The sequence below is a fragment of the Podarcis vaucheri genome, assembly GCF_965113315.1.
Source record: "Podarcis vaucheri genome assembly, chromosome: 1".
In the NCBI taxonomy this organism is placed as follows: domain Eukaryota; kingdom Metazoa; phylum Chordata; class Lepidosauria; order Squamata; family Lacertidae; genus Podarcis; species Podarcis vaucheri.
In genome coordinates this window covers 96085028-96103238 of record NC_138759.1, presented here as the reverse complement: position 1 = coordinate 96103238, position 18211 = coordinate 96085028, and the positions used below count along the sequence as shown (strand labels likewise).

The following is an 18211-nucleotide window of genomic DNA, read 5'->3' as shown; positions in this document are numbered from 1 at the left end:
TATATTTGGCTCCCCTTCTCCTAAGCATTTAGCTGTAGGATATTTACGTATCCACCCAATGCTTTTCAGGAGATGACTCTTTGTCCTCAGTTCATCGTTTTAATAAAGCTTTCACCCCAGTCAGTACTTTGAATTGAATAAAAGCAGCACAGATTGAATCCAATTTGGTCCCCATTCGACACTGGAGCTTTTCAAAAGTAGGCATAGTCGTAGCACAGGGGTAAGCAATGCAGTTGCCTCCAGGTGTGGATGAACTACAAAACCCATCATCCCAACACCCATGTTGGCTGGAGCTGGTAAAAACTTTAGTCCAACAACATCTGGAGGGGACCACATTGCCATCCCTGGTCATGAATGAGCAACATCAAGCCTCAGGCACATGCAGTCTCATTTTCTCTTCTCTGCCCCAGTACAGTGGTACCTTGGTTGTCAAACACCTTGGTTCTCAAACACCTTGGTTCCCAAACACCAAAAACTCAGAAGTGTTCCAGCTTTAGAACATTTTTTGGAAGCCAAACATCCAATGTGGTTGACGGCTTTTGTTTCCGGGGCGCCTGCACCAATCAGAAGCTGTGCCGTAGTTTTCGAACATTTTGGAAGTCAAACAGACTTCCGGAATGTATTAAGTTTGGTGCTTTTGTTTTTGCTATTTATTTTGTGTTTTTGTTTTTGAGGCTTTTTCAGTTAATTTGTTTTTGTGACTGTCTGGAACCCAGTTCAGCTACTGATGGATTGACTGTGTGACTGCGTGACTGCAGAAATAGATAAAAGCCCCCCCATCCAAACAATGACTATCATCAGCGCAGGTAAGAAAAAAAATTAATTTAAATTTTTATCATCTACAATACTGTCTTATTTATTTCATAGTACAGTACATTGCTTATTGCTTTGACTTTATGGATCAATGGTCTCATTGGATAGTAAATTCATGTTAAATTTCTATTTTGGGGTTGTTTTAAAAAGTCTAGAATGGATTACCGTATTTTTCGCCCTATAGGACACACTTTTTCCCCTCCAAAAATGAAGGGGAAATGTGTGTGTTCCCCCATCTCCTAGAAAAGCCAGTAAAAGCCGCACAGCCCCTTTAAAGAGTGCGGGGCTTCTGCGGGAGGTGGGGAATACTCCCAGAGCTTGTCGGGGCTGGTGGGGGAAGGCTTGCGGATAGTAGCCTATTCTGGGGGCTGGGGTCGGGGGAAGCTCGGGCTTCCCCCGCCCCAGCCCCGCGCCTGGGGGGGGGGAATAATTTGTTTCCCTTTATTCTCCCCCCCAAAAAAGTAGGTGCGCCCTATAGGGCGAAAAATACGGTAATCTGTTTTGCACTACTTTCTATGGGAAAGCGCGCCTTGGTTTTGGAATGCTTTGGTTTTGGAATGAACATCTGGAACAGATTAAGACTGAGAACCAAGGTACTATTATACAGTGAAGGAAGAGGAGGTTGAAAGCATCCAGTCCCTGAGTTAAATAAAATCATTTTTATTTCTTTTGCTAGAATCCACACTGGGGAAAGATGGAGTTTTCCCAGTCCTGGGCATAAAATGGTATTAGTTTGAAGCAGAAGGTGGCTTCTCACAAATCATGCCATAGAAGAGAAAAGTGGAGGGGTGGATACCTAGCAAGACTCACTGCTACCTGAGTTTACTTCACACACTGCTTATTGGGACTAACTTCACCGCTAGAGTCATGGCCAGGATTCCAAAGAGCTGCTGTAGGTTCACACAAGACGCTTGTAGTAGCCCAGTGGAACCTGTGAGCTTTTCCTGTTCTAAGGGCTATCCCACAACATATCATATCACAAAAGTACTTTCTGAGCGTCCCATTTCAAAATGCAGTTTGTCACATGGCACATGGGATGAAAAATATGCACATACGACTAGCTCTGCTGCTATTTGGCTACTGGCCTATGTAGAGAGAATAAATATTTATTGGCTCATCTTCTCCCTTATTTTACATGAAAACCTTGATCTTCAAAATGTTTCCTGCAGCTTTCCTCAGCTCTTCCAGCTTTTCTTCCTCATTAGGAGATTCCAAAATTCCCAATATTTCTGGGCCAAGCTCCAAACGTTTTGCTTTTTGTTTTTGCGGGGGCTGGTGGGATTTTCTGAAAACAAGAAGATTTACCTTGACCTAGCTGCTGGGAGTTGTCAGGTACTATATTTGTTTGGCTGGGATTCAGTCTGTTGTTTAATTCATCTGTAAATGCCTAGAGGAGGGGGGGAAATCCACAATAAAAACAGGCTGAAACTTCAAGCAGGCTTTTAGGGTTTCGTTACAATGAACACATTATCAGGAAAAGAGACAAGAAGGGTGCCATGTGGTATTTCTTCTGAAACATCACTGCCTTTGCAGTCATTCTGTTGAAATTATGAAGCCATGTTTACCTTTTAACTGTTTAGATGAGAGGTTTGAAAGAGTATCGGCACTGCCTCTAAAGTTTATGTCTCTTTCATGAAGGTGGGTAGGATTCGGTGTGTGTGTTTAACGTATTCATGTTATTCCTCTGCATGTCTAGCAGAAGCAGAAATATTGTGCCAAATAAACATATACACATTTGATAACTCGCTATGAGTCACTGATGACCAGCTATGACAGCAACCTCAAGCCCTGCATGGATCAGCTCTTCTCAGGAGGGTAACCTTTCCCAGCAGGGCTTGAAATTACTGCAGTGCTTGCTTTCCGTATGACTTGGCTACACTCCACAGAGTTCCTGATCAGAAACTCCCATTTGGTGTCAAAATTCAAAAGGCATTGTATACAAGCCCCACTTGCCAAGGAACAATCAGGAGCACAACTATTCCTTTGAAGCTGCATCTTTACCTGACATCAGGACAGGGGGTGGATGGGAGAAAGAGACTTCATAATAGGCAAAATTGGGACACCTGCTAGGATTAATTTACACCAGTGAGCCAGAGGTTCCTTTCCAGTAATTTATGGTGCAAAAGAACCAGCTTTTGTAAAGCAGAAAAGCTGTTTGCAAATACTACTCAAGCAAGACCCGCTTTTGACAATACACTAGACGTGGGCTGTATTCTTTTGTAGCATCTAACCCTAAGCAGGGGGTATCAAATGGTCCAAATAAGCAAGTTGCATAGCTTCAGTGCCCATTTGCTTCACTTCCCAACCAATCCAGCACTGAGAAATAACTGACTGACATCAAATTTGCTATGCTTTCTGACAGCTGCCTCTGCCAACCTGCTCTTGTCCAGATGTTCTGAACTACAGCTCCAATCAGTTGTGGTCCAAAATATCAGAAGGGCACCAGTTGACAAAGGCTATCCTGCAGTTTCAGTGAAATTCTCCTTCCCTCCATTTTCCTAGGACTAGAGTAGCTCATGTGCTGTTCTTCAGATGTTATTGGACTACAACTCTCATCGTCCCTAACCATTGGTCATGATGGCTGGGGCTGATGGGAGTTGGAGTCCAACAACATCATGAGGACACTGCACTGGTTACCCCCGTCTAAGGAGAAGAAGCCACAAAAAAACACATTTGGTGGGCAGGGGGTCACATTTCTATGCAGCACTTGAGTATTTGCGATCTAGCCTATATCACCTATATCACCTTGTACTGAGGCAGTAATTTCATTGATGCAGATTGTCCCAGCCAGCTTTTCTGCCTCACTGTCTGTGTGTTAATGTACAATATAGGAGCAAGATAACACATTGGCCATACAAGAAGGAGAAGCTTCATATTTTGAGGGACATGCTGGATCTGATTTTTTTGTGGGGGGAGAGAGAAACTGCTCCTGTAACACTTAGGATCTTCTAAAGCTATCTTTAATATCAAATAGCTGTCTTTAACAAAAGGGATGCTGCAAAAATGATAGTTACCTTGATGGTATCCGTATCACTCGGATGCAGAACAAAATGAACTTCTTTAAGAGAGCGGGGATTCGCTTTCTGACTGAATTTGAACACCTCGTCGAACATTGCTTTAGCAACAAACTGCTTGGGAAATAGCAGGTTACCCGTCCCAATGGCTGGGATCGCGATGGAATTCAGAGAAAGCTGCTCAGTGGTTTCCAGACATTCTTCAACAATCTCTCCCAGGATCTGGAGGCCGGAAAAGGAAACATTTTAGAACCTGCAGTTTAAGCGTTTCTTGACAGGTAGCATCTTCTAGATATCTGCCATTAAATGGTTCCCAAGACAAATCAAATTAGTTGTTTGAATGCAACTCTTTCCAAGACAGCCAGCACAGCTGAATTAATCCAGATAAAAGGAAATGCGTGTGAGTTGAATAAGTCGGTGCTGAACTTCCCCAAACCAGCAAGATGAAAAACATCTAAATCTGGATGGGCTGAAGGCAGCTATTCAACTGAAATTGGAGCATAACACATCTCCGGTCAGTTTTTCTGAACACTTGACTAGTGGAAGCTGGTCCATTGGGGAAAATGGCGGTAGTGGCCTCCAACCTCAGTCTGCTTGCAGCCAGCTCCCCACCTGCCTGCCTTCTCCCTCACAAGCAACCCCTAGTGCCACCACCTGACAGTTTCCCCCTCTTCAGCCTAAGTGCTGCCCTTGTAGAACGCAGCAGGCAGGTGGGTGGGCTCGGCCTGCCATTGACTCCAGCTCCACTTTCTGTCGGCTTGCCCACATTCTGCCCCAGCACTCCCAATGGAAACCAGTCACCACTGCATTAGGCGGTAGTATAAAGCCATACCTTAGATTTTTTACCCTGATTCCAAGAAGGCAAATGGGCATGCAGCACATGAAAGCAACCCAGAGCATAGCCATTTGTTTTCAACACACATCCTTCTTTGATGTCCTTTCCTTGGCCTTCTTTAGTCAATTGCTCCTGGAGTTCCATTCCTGCTCGGGCAAGCAGAGCCTTGGAGAGCGGGCCTTTGTCCAGCTGCAGGTCTCTGGAAACGCTGTTGACAATTACATTCGCCTAAAAAAAGAAAAGGGAGAAAGACAAGCCAGGAATATAGCACATGATGGCAGGGGACACCAGCCCAGCCCTCGTTGCCAACGCCACCAGAGTGACCCCACCCCCAACACAGCAAAGCGAGGTCCACTTATCTGCCTGCCCGTCTGTGCAGAGGTGGAAAACCTGCAACCCTCCAGATGTTCTTAGACTTCCAACACAGAGGGGAAATGTTAGAAGTTGCAAAGAGTTCTACCAGCTTTAACTATCATTAAGAACTGACACACTCAAAATCAAGAAGTTGCAAAAGCCATTAACTATTGTAGGGGATGGGAAAGAAGACATTTGTGGAGATTCTGTAATTTTACTCTGTGGCACCTAGGCCAATAATGGTGTAAGCAAGCTTCAATTCATACATATTGCAGTACAGACACATTGCTACTATGCAGGGTCACTAAGAGCAGAAGAGCCCCTTCCAACTTCACAATTTTTGAGTCTATGATTCTATAATCTCCTTTATTTTTTCACCTTTGTGCTTTTCTAATTAACTGCACTGAAGCAGATTTTATTTTAATTGCATTGGCCATTTAGTCCACTCTACACTATTTAAAAAGGAGTTTGAAAAAACTGCAGCAGCAACTTACTGTGGAGTCTTCAATTCCCTTTTTCTGTAGTACTATTTTCACACCTTCAGCCGTAGTTATTTCTTGAGGTTCTTTCCTACTCTTTGTAGCGTGACTCTTAGTTTTGGAGGTTAAGGAAGACTTAGATGGGGTCAGTGTGTCTGTGAATATTTCATTCAAAGCTTCTGACAGTGCCCGAACAGTATTTTCGTTAGAGTCCACAAGGAGTATCTCTTTTAGGCAGCCACTCCCAGAGGTTTCTTCCAAGTGTTCCTTAATGGATGTTACAATGGTATGGGCACACTCATCTAATGGAAATCCAAAAATCCCAGAGCTTATGGCAGGGATGGCTATAGAGCGATGGCTATATGTTTCTGCCAGGTTTAAGCTTTGCTTCACAGCTTCCTTTAACTGTTGGGTACATTTCTCTTTTTCTGAATGGTTCCACCTCGGCCCAACTGCATGGATCAATTCTTTACATGGAAGATTCCAAGCATGTGTTCTAACTGCACGGCCAGGCTTCAAACATCCATACTTCCTCACTAGGTCGTCACACTCACTTTGCAGCTGTGGCCCAGCCGCTTTTAACAGCGCATATGCAAGGCCACCAATGTGCTTCAGGTCTTCATTGGATGCATTGACCACAACATCAACCGAGTAACGGGTCAAGTCACCCTTATGAACTGCTACTACAATGCCATCTTCTAGCTTAACTTCGCAGCTTGGCAGTCTCTTTTCTTCAGGTCTATTCCCATCTCCGCCCTCCTCTTCACTTACTTCTGAGCTTTCCTGTATCCTGATCAAACAGTTAAATTGTTGTTTGGCACCAGCAACATATAAATGTTCTTGTTCCTTGAAGAATTCTTTGGCTCCTGGTTTATCTATTACCATTTTAGTACAATACAGAGAGGACAGGGTGTTTTGAAAGAGCTCAAGTCCCTTCAGGACTTCTACCCGGGGTCCTTCCAGGGAAATCAGCCTGCGATTTGCCTGCGTGCCAAAACGGATTGTTATGCCTTGCTGCTCCAATTTAAGCCAACTATTACGCTTCTCCTCTTCCACATACATTGTAACTGCTGTAGATTTAGTCCTGATGGTTTTTTGTATTTTTGTGTTTCTGTCAACAAAATCAAAGATCTTCTGATGGGCACTGCCTACATCTTCGAAATAGCCTGCAATCACTATTTGATCCTCCATCTCCTGAATTCTGATGGTTTCACTTGAACAATTATTGAGTTGTACAATCCTGCACAAACTGTTGGTCAGTTCTTTCCACTCTCTCTTTCTGAGAATCGAGTTGTCCTCCAGTTCAACACATTTGCAGGTCAGCTTCGTCTTCATTTCTTCCTCAGCCCGTTGAAGGTCCTGGCGAGCTGCCCCAATCAGTAGAACTGCCTTCCCCTCAAGCTCATAGAATGCATTGATCTTTTTGGACCAAAACAAGAGTTGTGATAGATGTTCATTATCTACATGTTGCATAAAAAGAAGAATGTAAGGATGAACATCAACATATCGTTGGTCCATGCGGGATATCCTTTCGAAGATGTCGCTTTTTATTTTAAAAACTTCAGCAGCTACACCATGCAGTGTTATAAGCCCTCTGGAAGCATCATATGCAATCTTTAGATCTGGGTACTCCATGTGGATACTATCCTGCAGTCCAGCATTGTTTAAAATAGTGTATTTTCCAGCAACAACAGGAACAGTTGCATGTATTGTTTGCTTCTCTCTTTCAATCTTTTTAGCAGCTTTTTCAATGAGCACCTGCATTTCCTCCTCCAAGCACCTGACAGCTTCTGGTGCCCCAACCAAAACAACTATCCCCTTTGCAATATCGGGCAAGATCCAAATGTCATCTTTTACTATGTTATTTCTTATGGCTTCCCAGATTTCAGCATTCAAGACACACTTGGCAACCTTCCGCTTGGACAGGAACTGTGTCAAACGGGTAGAAACATTTTCTTGCCAGGTCTTGACCAGGAAGCTTTTCTGTTTGGACAAGGCAAGAGAAGGGCGCAGGGTAATTTCTGGGTGTGAACAATGCCTAGCAGGCCACTCAACCTCACAATAGCAACCTGCCATTGCATGGCTGATTTCCTCAAGTCCCTGTGGATTCTGCTGTAAAAATTGCCAGTGGTAGGGATCTATCGGCAGTCCGACTGGGTCCGGCATCCTAATTTGTGATCTCTCTTTCCCGTAGAGAGCTGCTCCCAAGGAGTCATAGTATGGATGGACAAGAACTGGCACGCTGTTAAAAGAATGCTTCCGCTTCAAGACGGTAGTTACATCTTTAAAAAAGAGAGAAAGAAGAGACACAACTAGCATAAATACAACATGATCAACTCCAGATTAGTGTGCAACTCCCTCCACGTAACCCAACACTTACTGCTCTGCACTGCATAGCCCCCTCCACACCACATTAGACTTGGACACAGTTCAATAATGAAACTAATCGTCACCCCACATGGCCAGTGGGTTTCTCTTCCCTCCTTCAGATGCCAAGATTGCTCAGAATCACTTCCAGTTGCCTTCCCTGTGACCATTTCACTTTCTGGAAGAGTTTTTGATTTCTGTCAGAAGGGTCAAATATCCACCTGCTTGTTCCTTCAGCCACACCTAGTTGTGTCAGTACACCATTCCAGCCTGCTTTCCTCCACCAGCCCTGCCAACACCCTCATCACTATTGCTTTCAAATTTCCTACCTTCTCCATGTTCTCTCAAACTAAAACTGGTACAGAGGGTTGTATTTTGTTTTGTGCCCCCACTTTGCAATCAAAATGACTACACTCAAGACTAAACTCAAGGAATGAGCTGCGCTTCTCCTAATACATCAGTTCCACAAACTAATACAGTATAGCCTAGGATAAATTATTACAATGCAATCCTAGGTATGTTTACTTAGAAGCGTTCAATAGGGCTTAGTGGCTTTTGCATGGACAGGCCATCTTGGCAACTCTGGCTGTTTTCCTATATTATATTCAGCAGAGACCTAGAACAGCCTCTCAAACTTCATTGCAAAAGAGGTTGGAGAAACAACTGTGGCTTGTTTGCTCATGAGAGAAAATTCATGAAACAAACCATGGCTTCATGAGATGCATAACCACAGCCAATGTCAGCTTGGCAAACTTTCCTCTTCTAAGAATTATAAAAACAACAGAAAGACCCACAAATATGAAAATATACTGTACCTTCAATGTGCTCAAGTATTTATTTTATTTGTTCATACCATGACATTATTAATAAGCTGTTATATACAAGAAAGCTGCTCAGTTAAGAGACTTATTCTGCCGTTGATGCACATGAGCAATTTGTTGAACATACTCTTCCCAAAATTTTAAGATTATTGGGTCATATGTGAAAATGTCTTATTCATAAAAACAGATCCATAACCAGTTGTTCCATGGTGTGTTGTTAATTGTCCTATTTGCATTAATGTTTATTTACGTTTTCATAAGCTTATTGAATACATTACAAGTATATTTTCATATTTTTTGGTTTTTCCTGATGTTTGTAATTTGGTACTTAGGGACTCTTGTTGCATATTGTACTTCATTCTCTTCCCAAAAGTCAGAAAGCTAGGCAAGTTGATGTTTTCTTGTTCTTCCTACCTTCTCTGCCTACAAGCCACCTGATTACCACCAAAATACATTGATCACAATGATTATTACCCTGCTATTTGCAATAATCCAGGATTATGAGCCCACCTTATCAAGTAGTACAAATTACCTTTGCTATCCTGAAAAGTAACCACAGCCGAATTCTCTTCCTGAAGGTAGTTGACATCTGACACTGGTCCACCTCCATGCTTCTTGCTTTCAAAATAGACACTGATGAAGTCCTGAGAGATGCGAGGTGGGATGTCTTCTACCAGAATGCTTTTCGTCACCTCCAGAGAATGTGCAGAAATGTGTAATTGCTTAGCCCTATGGTACTGATTGAAGTCTTTGATAAATTGGTCTATTTCTAAAAGAGAATTTAAAGAAATAGCAGTAAGCAACACAATTAACTATGTGTACTGAGTATTCTGGGACACGGGTGGCGCTGTGGATTAAACCACAGAGCCTAGGGCTTGCCAATCAGAAGGTCGGCGGTTCGAATCCCCGCAACGGGGTGAGCTCCCATTGCTCGGTCCCTGCTCCTGCCAACCTAGCAGTTCGAAAGCACATCAAAGTGCAAGTAAATAAATAGGTACCGCTCCGGCGGGAAGGTAAACGGCGTTTCCATGCGTTGCTCTGGTTCGCCAGAAGCGGCTTAGTCACATGACCCGGAAGCTGTCTGTGGACAAACGCCGGCTCCCTCGGCCTATAGAGCGAGATGAGCGCGCAACCCCAGAGTCAGTCAAGACTAGACCTAATGGTCAGGGGTCCCTTTACCCTTACTGAGTATTCACAAAGCTGCCCCAAGGTGCAGTCACTCACATCTTCAATCTATTCCCATTATTTTTCTCCACTGCACAGGATTTCACCTTGTCTTCCCCATCTCCTCTTCTTGTATCTCATTTCAGTTCCAAATTCACATCCCCAAGGAACAATTCTGATTAGGCTCACTATATCTTCCTTCAATTACCCTTCTGTTCATATGGCCAGGATGACTGTAGCGACAGAACCTTTCCCTCCTCTGCTGCCTTTGTGATGGCAAAATTAATGCAATCCAAAAGAAAGACCATGTGTCTTCTTGATATACGCAGTATGGCACAACTCTTTGTCATACAGACAGGACAATCCAGAGTTACCAAGCAAACACATGCATTCAGAAGCATCACACCAGGAGCTGCAACATTCAACCAATGCATCGGTGAGTTCAAGGGTGGGGAACATTTGGCCCTTCAGATGTTGCTCAGCCCCAGCAAGCATGTACAACAGCCAGGGATGATGGGAACTGTAGTTCCGCAACATCTATGGGGCTAAAAGCTTGGCAGGCCTGGGCTAAACACAATTTTTTAAAGCTTTCGAACAGACAAAAAGGTGCATTGGTGCATTAGGCGGTGGTAGATAAATTTTAGGATGTCATTTTTAACACAAGCATTTCTAAACATGGCAGGTGGCAAGCACTGTCTCAGGAAGGAACCCGCATGCTTGAACGAAGCAAAGGTTTTAGACATTTGCTGAGTTTCAGAAGGGATACTCTCAAGGGCTTGCCATTACCAGAGCCCCATCACTTCTGCTAGGGAGAGGGAACCTGTGGCGCTCCAGATATTACTGGACTGCAGCTCCCATCATCCCTGGCTGGGGATGAAGGGTCTTATAGAGACCAGCTACATCTAGAGGTCAACCTGTGCCCTATTCCCAAGTTAAACATTATGGGGCAAGTTCCAACAAGTTCAACGCTGAGTAGAAACCCGTTTTCCTTTCCTTTTCCAATTGCCTGGCTCCTTTAAAAGGGGGGCGGGGAGGAGACCTTATTTAGTACCTTTTATCCATTCTCTCTCTTACCTATAGGCTTGATGAAACTGAGTACAGCAGCACTGAGCTCCGGCAAAATTTCCACAGTGAAATCCTTGTCCGATTCTGATAAGCCACTGGTGTTTTCTACCAACAGAACTAGCATGCATTCTTCTACGGGCTCTTGCAAATCATTCTGAACAACAGCGAGAGAAGCCGACATCTGCGACGCAGCTTGGGCGGTCTCCTGCTGGGGCTGTCTGACTTGAAGTGCAGTTTTATTTACTACGTGACTCTCTCTTTTCAAAACTTCCCGAGCATCTAGTTGGAAAGAAGCACAAAGAATAATGACAACCTCATATTCCAGGTACCTGAACAAAATATCACCCACTAGAAAAACCTTATTATTCTGGACAGTGTCGGCATATTCTTGATGCATACACATTCCCTGCCTCCTCACACCATGCTCCTTCAGCCCAAGATCCCATTTCAAGCTTCTGGCCCAGCATGTGGAGAAAATATTTAAGGTGGTTATTGTATTTTCGCACCCTCTCATCACCAAGGCTCACGGTAGGTGATGGTTTAAAATGGAGAATAAACACTTGCTTAATTTATTCATTATTCATACTAGCAGCCTGTTGAGCCCAGGGCAGGTTACATAAAATATCAGTGTTGTTGTTGTTATTACTATTATAATTTATTACCAGCCCTTCCACCTAAGATCTCAAGGCATATCACAACAACTGAAATACAGTACAGTTGTACCTTGGTTTTCAAACAGCTTAGTTCTCAAACATTTTAGCTCCCAAACGCCACAAACCCGGAAGTGACTGTTCCGGTTTGCAAACGTTCTTTTGGAAGTCAAACATCTGACGGGGCTTCCGATTCCTGCAGCCAATCAGAAGCCGTGCTTTGGTTTCCAAACGTTTTGGAAGTCGAAAGGACTTCTGGAACAGATTCTGTTCGACTTCCAAGGTACGAATGTATTAAAAACAACTGAAAATAAAATGAGTCCTCCAAATATACATCTCAAGTGTCAAAGGCCAGGGTAAAAAAGTGAATCTTCAGCATTTGCCAGAATGGTGGTGCCAGATACACCTCTGTGGGGAGTTAGGGGCCACTACCGAGAATGCCCTCTCCCAGGCCACCACTGCTGGCGTGAAATTCTGAGGGTGGTAGAACAACCAGGAGGTTTTCCTTTGTCAAATTTAGTGCCCAATAGGGCCTGTAGGGAAGGAGGCAGTCTTTCAGGTATCTGAGGACCAAGTCTTTTAGGGCTTTAAACACCAACACCTTGAACTGAACCCAGAAATGAACTGGCAACCAGTGTAGCTGTTCTAAAACAAGGATTGTGAGATCTAAATGGAATTCCAGCCAGTAACCTGGCTGCTGTGTTTTCACAGCTGGAAGGAATCCAGAGGGTCAGCTAGTCCCGGCAATGCATGGACCAATTGAAGTTTCCAAGTAGTCTTCAAGGGCAGCCCCACATAAAGCACACTGCAGGGGCGAGCAGGACCAGAGGCAAAAGTGAGCAGGGGAGTAGAGGCAATTTATTCCTTTGTTCCGTAGGCTACATTCCAGCCAACCAAAAATGGCTTGGGGAGAGGAAGTGATCTGGGAAAAGGCCGAGGGGCACGTTTGGCTCATGGGTCTGAGGTTCCCCACCCGTTGTAATATATGCAACAAGCCCTGTCTAAAGATACCTTCTTTGTTTGCAAAGGTGATGATGAATTGTTCTCCCTCTTTAAGGCAGGACTTAATGGGACCCCCGCCAGAGTGCTTCTTACTTTCGAAGTACATCTCTATAGTCTCCAGCTCAAGTTCGTTCCCCACAGGCGTCACTACCACTTCATTGAATTCTTCCTGGGTCACCAACTTTTCTGGCACATCTTTTGGAAGTTCTAGAATCAAAAGGCAAAGAAAGACAATGTTTCCTAACACTGACTACAAACCAGCCAAACCCATCCCAGTTAAAAAAAAGAAAAGAAAAAGTTCTCCAAATAGCAGAATTTGAATATTCTTTCCCAGAAAGAAGCATACTTACAAGGCTTGTATAAAAACAAAAAGTAACTCATTGTTGCTTCCCAGGATATTTTTAAAAGTAACTTACCCAGATCTTTGGGTTCTTCAGCTGTAACAGGCTTCTGAAAGCAAGACAAAAGTAAGGCATCAGAAAGCAAACCCTCTGCCCAGAGTAAAACAATGAAATATTCCTCCATACGGTCTGTCCTACCAATCCAAGAAACCCATGTGAGTTGAAAACACAGAATGTCAGCCTTAGTCATGTGCTCTGCACACCTGCCTGGGAGTATGTCTCATTGAATAATGGGATTTACTTTTGAGCGAGTATGGATATGATTTAAAGCTGCTGTTTTAATGTCCAAGACTTCAGGGAACTCTTTCCATACTGACTGATGTTGATAAATTCCAGACTACCTGCCACAGACCCCTGAATGCTGCTGCAAAAGGATTTCGGGACATATGCTAGGGCCTAGAGTTTACACAGGGCATTTGCGAGGCCTGCTGAGCCTCACTATCACCCCAACCAACTGATAATGTACCCAATGCATTCCTATAAACCGAAGGAGGACAGTAGTGGGAACACAAGCTACCTTTCAGGAAACTTTTCTACTACTCCCGATATTCACGGAACTCTTGATAAGGTTCCAGGGAATCCTAGTTCTTGGGGACAGAGTTTGAACATCACATTACAGTAGTACCTCAGGTTAAGAACTTAATTCGTTCTGGAGTTCCATTCTTAACCTGAAACTGTTCTTAACCTGAGATAACACTTTAGCTAATGGGGCCTCCCACTGCCGCCGCTGTATGATTTCTGTTCTCATCCTGAAGCCAAGTTCTTAACCTGAGGTACTATTTCTGGGTTAGCGGAGTCTGTAACCTGAAGCGTCTGTAACTGTACCAATACATCCCTTCTTAGTCATGGTCTCCATCACTGTGTCACGTTTCAGCCTCTGTAGCTACTGGAATTGCTTCTGCATGGAAGATGCAATATACACTATTCCCCAAGTGCAAATTCACTCCTAGGGTGATCAGAATGCAGAGAGGCAAAAAAGATTTTTGGCTATGCAAATAGTTTCAGAGTAGAACTGCATGTAACATTTACCAGACTTGCATTTGGTTCTTGCCGGGGCTCATCGTCAGCTGCTGCCTCAGGAGGCAAGGAGACGGCCAGCTTCAATTTCTTTTTTTCAGGCACATCAAGTTCATGCTTGTTCATGTTAAGGACTCTCTGCCTCACTAAAATGGAAAACAGGAAAGCCATCATTGTATCAAAATAACCTTAGCTTTTAGCCGTATGATACCATCACAAACCTGCCTCATACTGTCAGATCAATGGGCCACCTAATCCACACATTAAAAAAAGTCAAACTGTGAGCAAGCAATTACATGGGCATTCAAGAGGGGAAATGGCAAGTGATTTGCTTCTTCCCCAATCCTGCAAACCACGGATTGCATTAGAATTACATCCAAACCCAGGCCCATGGGTTGTCTCCTTCAGACAAACCATGAGTCACAAGCCACAGAACAAGCTTTGACTACAGCTCATGATTTACCTGGAGTGAGGCAACACACAAGTCTGGGTTCAGACACAATGCTAAGCCAAAATACCCACACACTTACTTGTTCACACTTAACCATGATTTAGCTTGTGTGCGAACCAGGCCTCTGACTGGTAGAGGCGTTCTGATGGGAATCTTTACCAGCCCTCCACCTATATTAGCAGAAATAAATGGGAGGTACATAATCCTGATACATGCTGTTCAATGGCACATCTTAGAAATCTAAGTATTTTAAAAAGGGAAAGGAAGTTTAGATGCATTTATTTGCCTTAACCCAAAACCACGAACTCCACGCAACTCAAATAAATAAGTCTACACTACTGTGTAGACACAGCTGCAGCTATGCCGTTCTTTTTCTCAATTCAGATTGAAGCAGGTTTGGGAAGAAACGCATCCAAATGATGCTGAGGTAAATCAACAGTTGAGGTAACTGTAATCTCAATAAAAGTTAAAATTGTGTTATTTTAACTTTTGTAGTAGAGTTGCAATTTTTTCTTGATTTTACTGCTTTATCTTTTGTAAACCACTTTGAAGGTGTGTGTTTTTTACAATCAAGCAGTGTACGTGTTGTGAAATAAATAAATACAAAATGTAGGATTTTGTAAGAAATAACTGGACAGTGACTGCACCTCTTCCCAAACTAGTGGGGAGAAACCTCAGGATGCAAACTAAATGGGAGGGGTGTAAACAGCCTTATATTGTTAGTAAAATAAGGGGCTGCACCCCCTCACTACGAAATACTACATTTTTTTATTTACTTCAGGTTTAAGAAGTGAACACTGCTAGCCACAAACAAAGAAAGAACTAGTATGTAAGAGGGTCCCGAGTTTAGAAACCAGAAGTGAAACTTAACATTTATGGATTCCTGGAAAAGAAAGCTAAGAAGCAATCACAAATAGACTATTCAAGCAAACAAAAAATTCAGCCTCTCTTTCGAGGCAAACCTATAGATGTCTATGCAGAAGCCCCATTAAGAACCATGGAAATTACTCCCCCCGTAAGCATGTATAAGCTTACTCTACCATGTACTGGTATCTGTTTGGCTCCTGGTTTTTCTTTCTCATACTTTAAAAAAACAAACAACTGTGCTGGGGTTGCTGCTATTCTCTCCGTTTCCGCTGCAAGGCCACCATTTCTGCAACTGGAAGGGCTCCTTCTAAAACTTGGCGACTTGTATACAGTATTAACTAAAACAAAGTCGAAGAATATTCATCTTTCGCAGTGAGTCATCAAAACTCCTTTTAAGGTGAACCATCCTCAATCAGCGGGCGCAGGCAGTGGACACGTCAAAGAACGCCATGCATTTTATTTGTTACAGAAAACACTTTCACTGAGGCTTACTTCTGAGTAGACGCATACTACGCAGCGCCCTATCAGACGGATTTCTACACCCACAGAGCACCGTCCCACCATGGGGATTGATTTATTTCCTTTCCCCAATAAATATATTGAGTTACTCCCATATATTGTCAACAAGTCGGGAACCAAACAAGCTCCCCCCAACCCACCTTCTTCCTCTGCGAAACAGACCACTACCCGCTCCTCCTTGCCGGCTTCCACAAGGATCTTGCACTCTCCACCTCCTGATCTCTTCGAACTCTGGAAGTAGAGCAAAAGCTTATTCTTCAGACTTTTGGAAATCTTGCAGCCCCAATTCGCTTCCACCAAAACTGGGAAAATGTAGACCTCCTCCCTCTCAGCCATCTTGGGAAATGGCTGAGCTTGGAAGTAGTTTCTCGCTCAAATGCAGAGAGAGAGAGAGCAGCAGACTCGTTTTACTTTCGATTTTCGTTCCCACTATAACCCCTCCTTTCCGTTTCAAGCCTTCCCATTTTGCTCCGAGCACAGACAGCTCAGCCTTAGAAGTTGTTTCTCGCGTCCCGGCTGACTTCTGAAAAGTTTCGCGTTATCTTAAGGGAGGGGGGCATCTGAACGTGTGCAGAGCGCACATACTAAATAACGTCGTAAAGGGTCTACAAGGGGGACGCTCCTTTTTCTAGTAGTCTTGAGCAGCTTCGGCACCTTTTATTTTGGAGATTAATCTACCTTACCGTCTTATCTTCCTTACCTAAACGTTCGAACATCCTGTCTTTTTATCCGACCAGTCCTTATTAACAAAATAACGGGGGGGGGGACTACAACGGGGCGGAGCGAAACCGAGAATCATCCATTTCTAAAAAACACTCAGTGATATTTGCCAATCATGTCTACTTAGAAGTAAGTCCCACGGAATGCAATGGGACTTGCTCCCGTGTAAGTGTGTCTCTAGGATCAGATTATTCCTCTGGGAAAAGATACGGGGGAAATTCAAACTTCATCGACATCCTTGAACTAACTGTTCAGTGGAAGCGCATCCGCTGTTTTATCTCCGCGGAGCGTTAGCTCGCTGGAAAGCCGAATGAGGAAATGAAAATAATTCAGTTTGGAAAGCCCCAGATGGCGTCAGAGATTTCAGAGTACTGTTTGTTGTGAGCCCTTCTGAAGAAGAGGAAAATTAGAAGCACATGCAAAGGCTATTCCTTGGCTGATCTGATGGAGCTTTTAGTTATCATGTGGTAGTGCCTTTTTTCTTTTTTTTAAAGAAAAGCACTTTATTAAGAGCGATTTTTATTTTACTAAATGCTGTGTCATTAATAGGTCAAGTAATGGGGTCATTAATGGGTCAAGGAGATATAGGATTCCAGCCTGAAAGGTCAGGTGAAATAATCTATTTTAGTTGTTCAGTGCATGAGTGCAATAATCTTGCCAAATTTTCAATTTTGAACCCAAAGTATCAGAATTGTCATTGGACCTCAGAATTGGGAGGTGGGAGGCAGAAAGGAGGATGTTCCCCCCCCTCCAGGGATGAGGAATATGTGCCCCTCCACATCCTGTTGGGAGCCAGCTCCCATCAACCCCAACCAGCAATGACAACTGGCACTAGGCATAGTGATGGCAATAGGGTTCCCAGTCATAAACACCATCCTTCACAACCCCAACATAAATGACAGGGATGAGGGTGTGTTGCAAAAATATTTCAGGCATTCAAACAGCAAACAATACTCCAGTTTAGGCCAATTGAGAGGAAAGTCCTGGGAGGATCTTGGATAAGCTGCCTTCAGGGGATTCCCTCATCCTTCTTCGCTGGAGTCCATTTGTTCATCCTCTCCATCTAGGCCAGCATGGTTTAAAGGTGCCTTGGGTCAGGGCTGGTGCAAAATCCAATCACCTCTAGCGCATAGGCACGGAAAACCAAGCAGCAGAGTACCCAGACATGTGCAGTTGTTGTTGTTTGTTGTTGTTTAGTCGTTTAGTCGTGTCCGACTCTTCGTGACCCCATGGACCAAAGCACGCCAGGCACTCCTGTCTTCCACTGCCTCCCGCAGTTTGGTCAAACTCATGCTGGTAGCATGTGCAGTAGGCAAAGAAAATCCAGTGCTGTGTCCAACTAAACACACACACAGGCAGCAAAGTCCATCAGTTTACTGAGGTTCAACAGCTTAAGACAGTGGTTTTCAACCAGTGTGCCGTGGCACCCTGGGGTGCCTTGAATGATGGTCAGGGGTCCCTCTTTCCTTCCCTCCCTGTTCTGATGCCCTCTCGCGTCTCTGCCTCCCAAGGGTGTGCACAGCTGTTTGTTGCAGCAGTCGTGGCTACAAGCTCCGCAGGCGCTCTGGGGCTGGGCCAGGGGGTGCTGGTTGTCAGGAGCTGAGGCAGCCTTGGAATAAGCAAGCAAGAGAGCGAGTAAACCCAGCCAGCTAATCTGCTGGCCCTTGCTATT

At 44.0% G+C, this 18211-nt stretch overlaps 1 protein-coding gene across 1 annotated transcript in view; it reads right to left on the bottom strand.

The window, feature by feature from the left end:
- The window catches only part of PARP14 (poly(ADP-ribose) polymerase family member 14), a 56463-nt gene extending 40009 nt beyond the window's left edge, over positions 1 to 16454 (bottom strand). The window contains exons 1-10 of the mRNA XM_082236027.1: positions 15960 to 16454; positions 13995 to 14128; positions 12981 to 13014; positions 12574 to 12771; positions 10922 to 11191; positions 9216 to 9452; positions 5511 to 7777; positions 4660 to 4890; positions 3828 to 4049; positions 2021 to 2200 (exon numbers count right to left, since the gene is read on the bottom strand). Of these exons, the coding sequence (XP_082092153.1) occupies positions 2021 to 2200; positions 3828 to 4049; positions 4660 to 4890; positions 5511 to 7777; positions 9216 to 9452; positions 10922 to 11191; positions 12574 to 12771; positions 12981 to 13014; positions 13995 to 14128; positions 15960 to 16155 (3969 nt within the window). The 5' untranslated portion in view covers positions 16156 to 16454. The remainder of the gene's footprint in view (positions 1 to 2020; positions 2201 to 3827; positions 4050 to 4659; positions 4891 to 5510; positions 7778 to 9215; positions 9453 to 10921; positions 11192 to 12573; positions 12772 to 12980; positions 13015 to 13994; positions 14129 to 15959) is intronic.
- Between the last annotated feature and the right edge of the window lie 1757 nt (positions 16455 to 18211).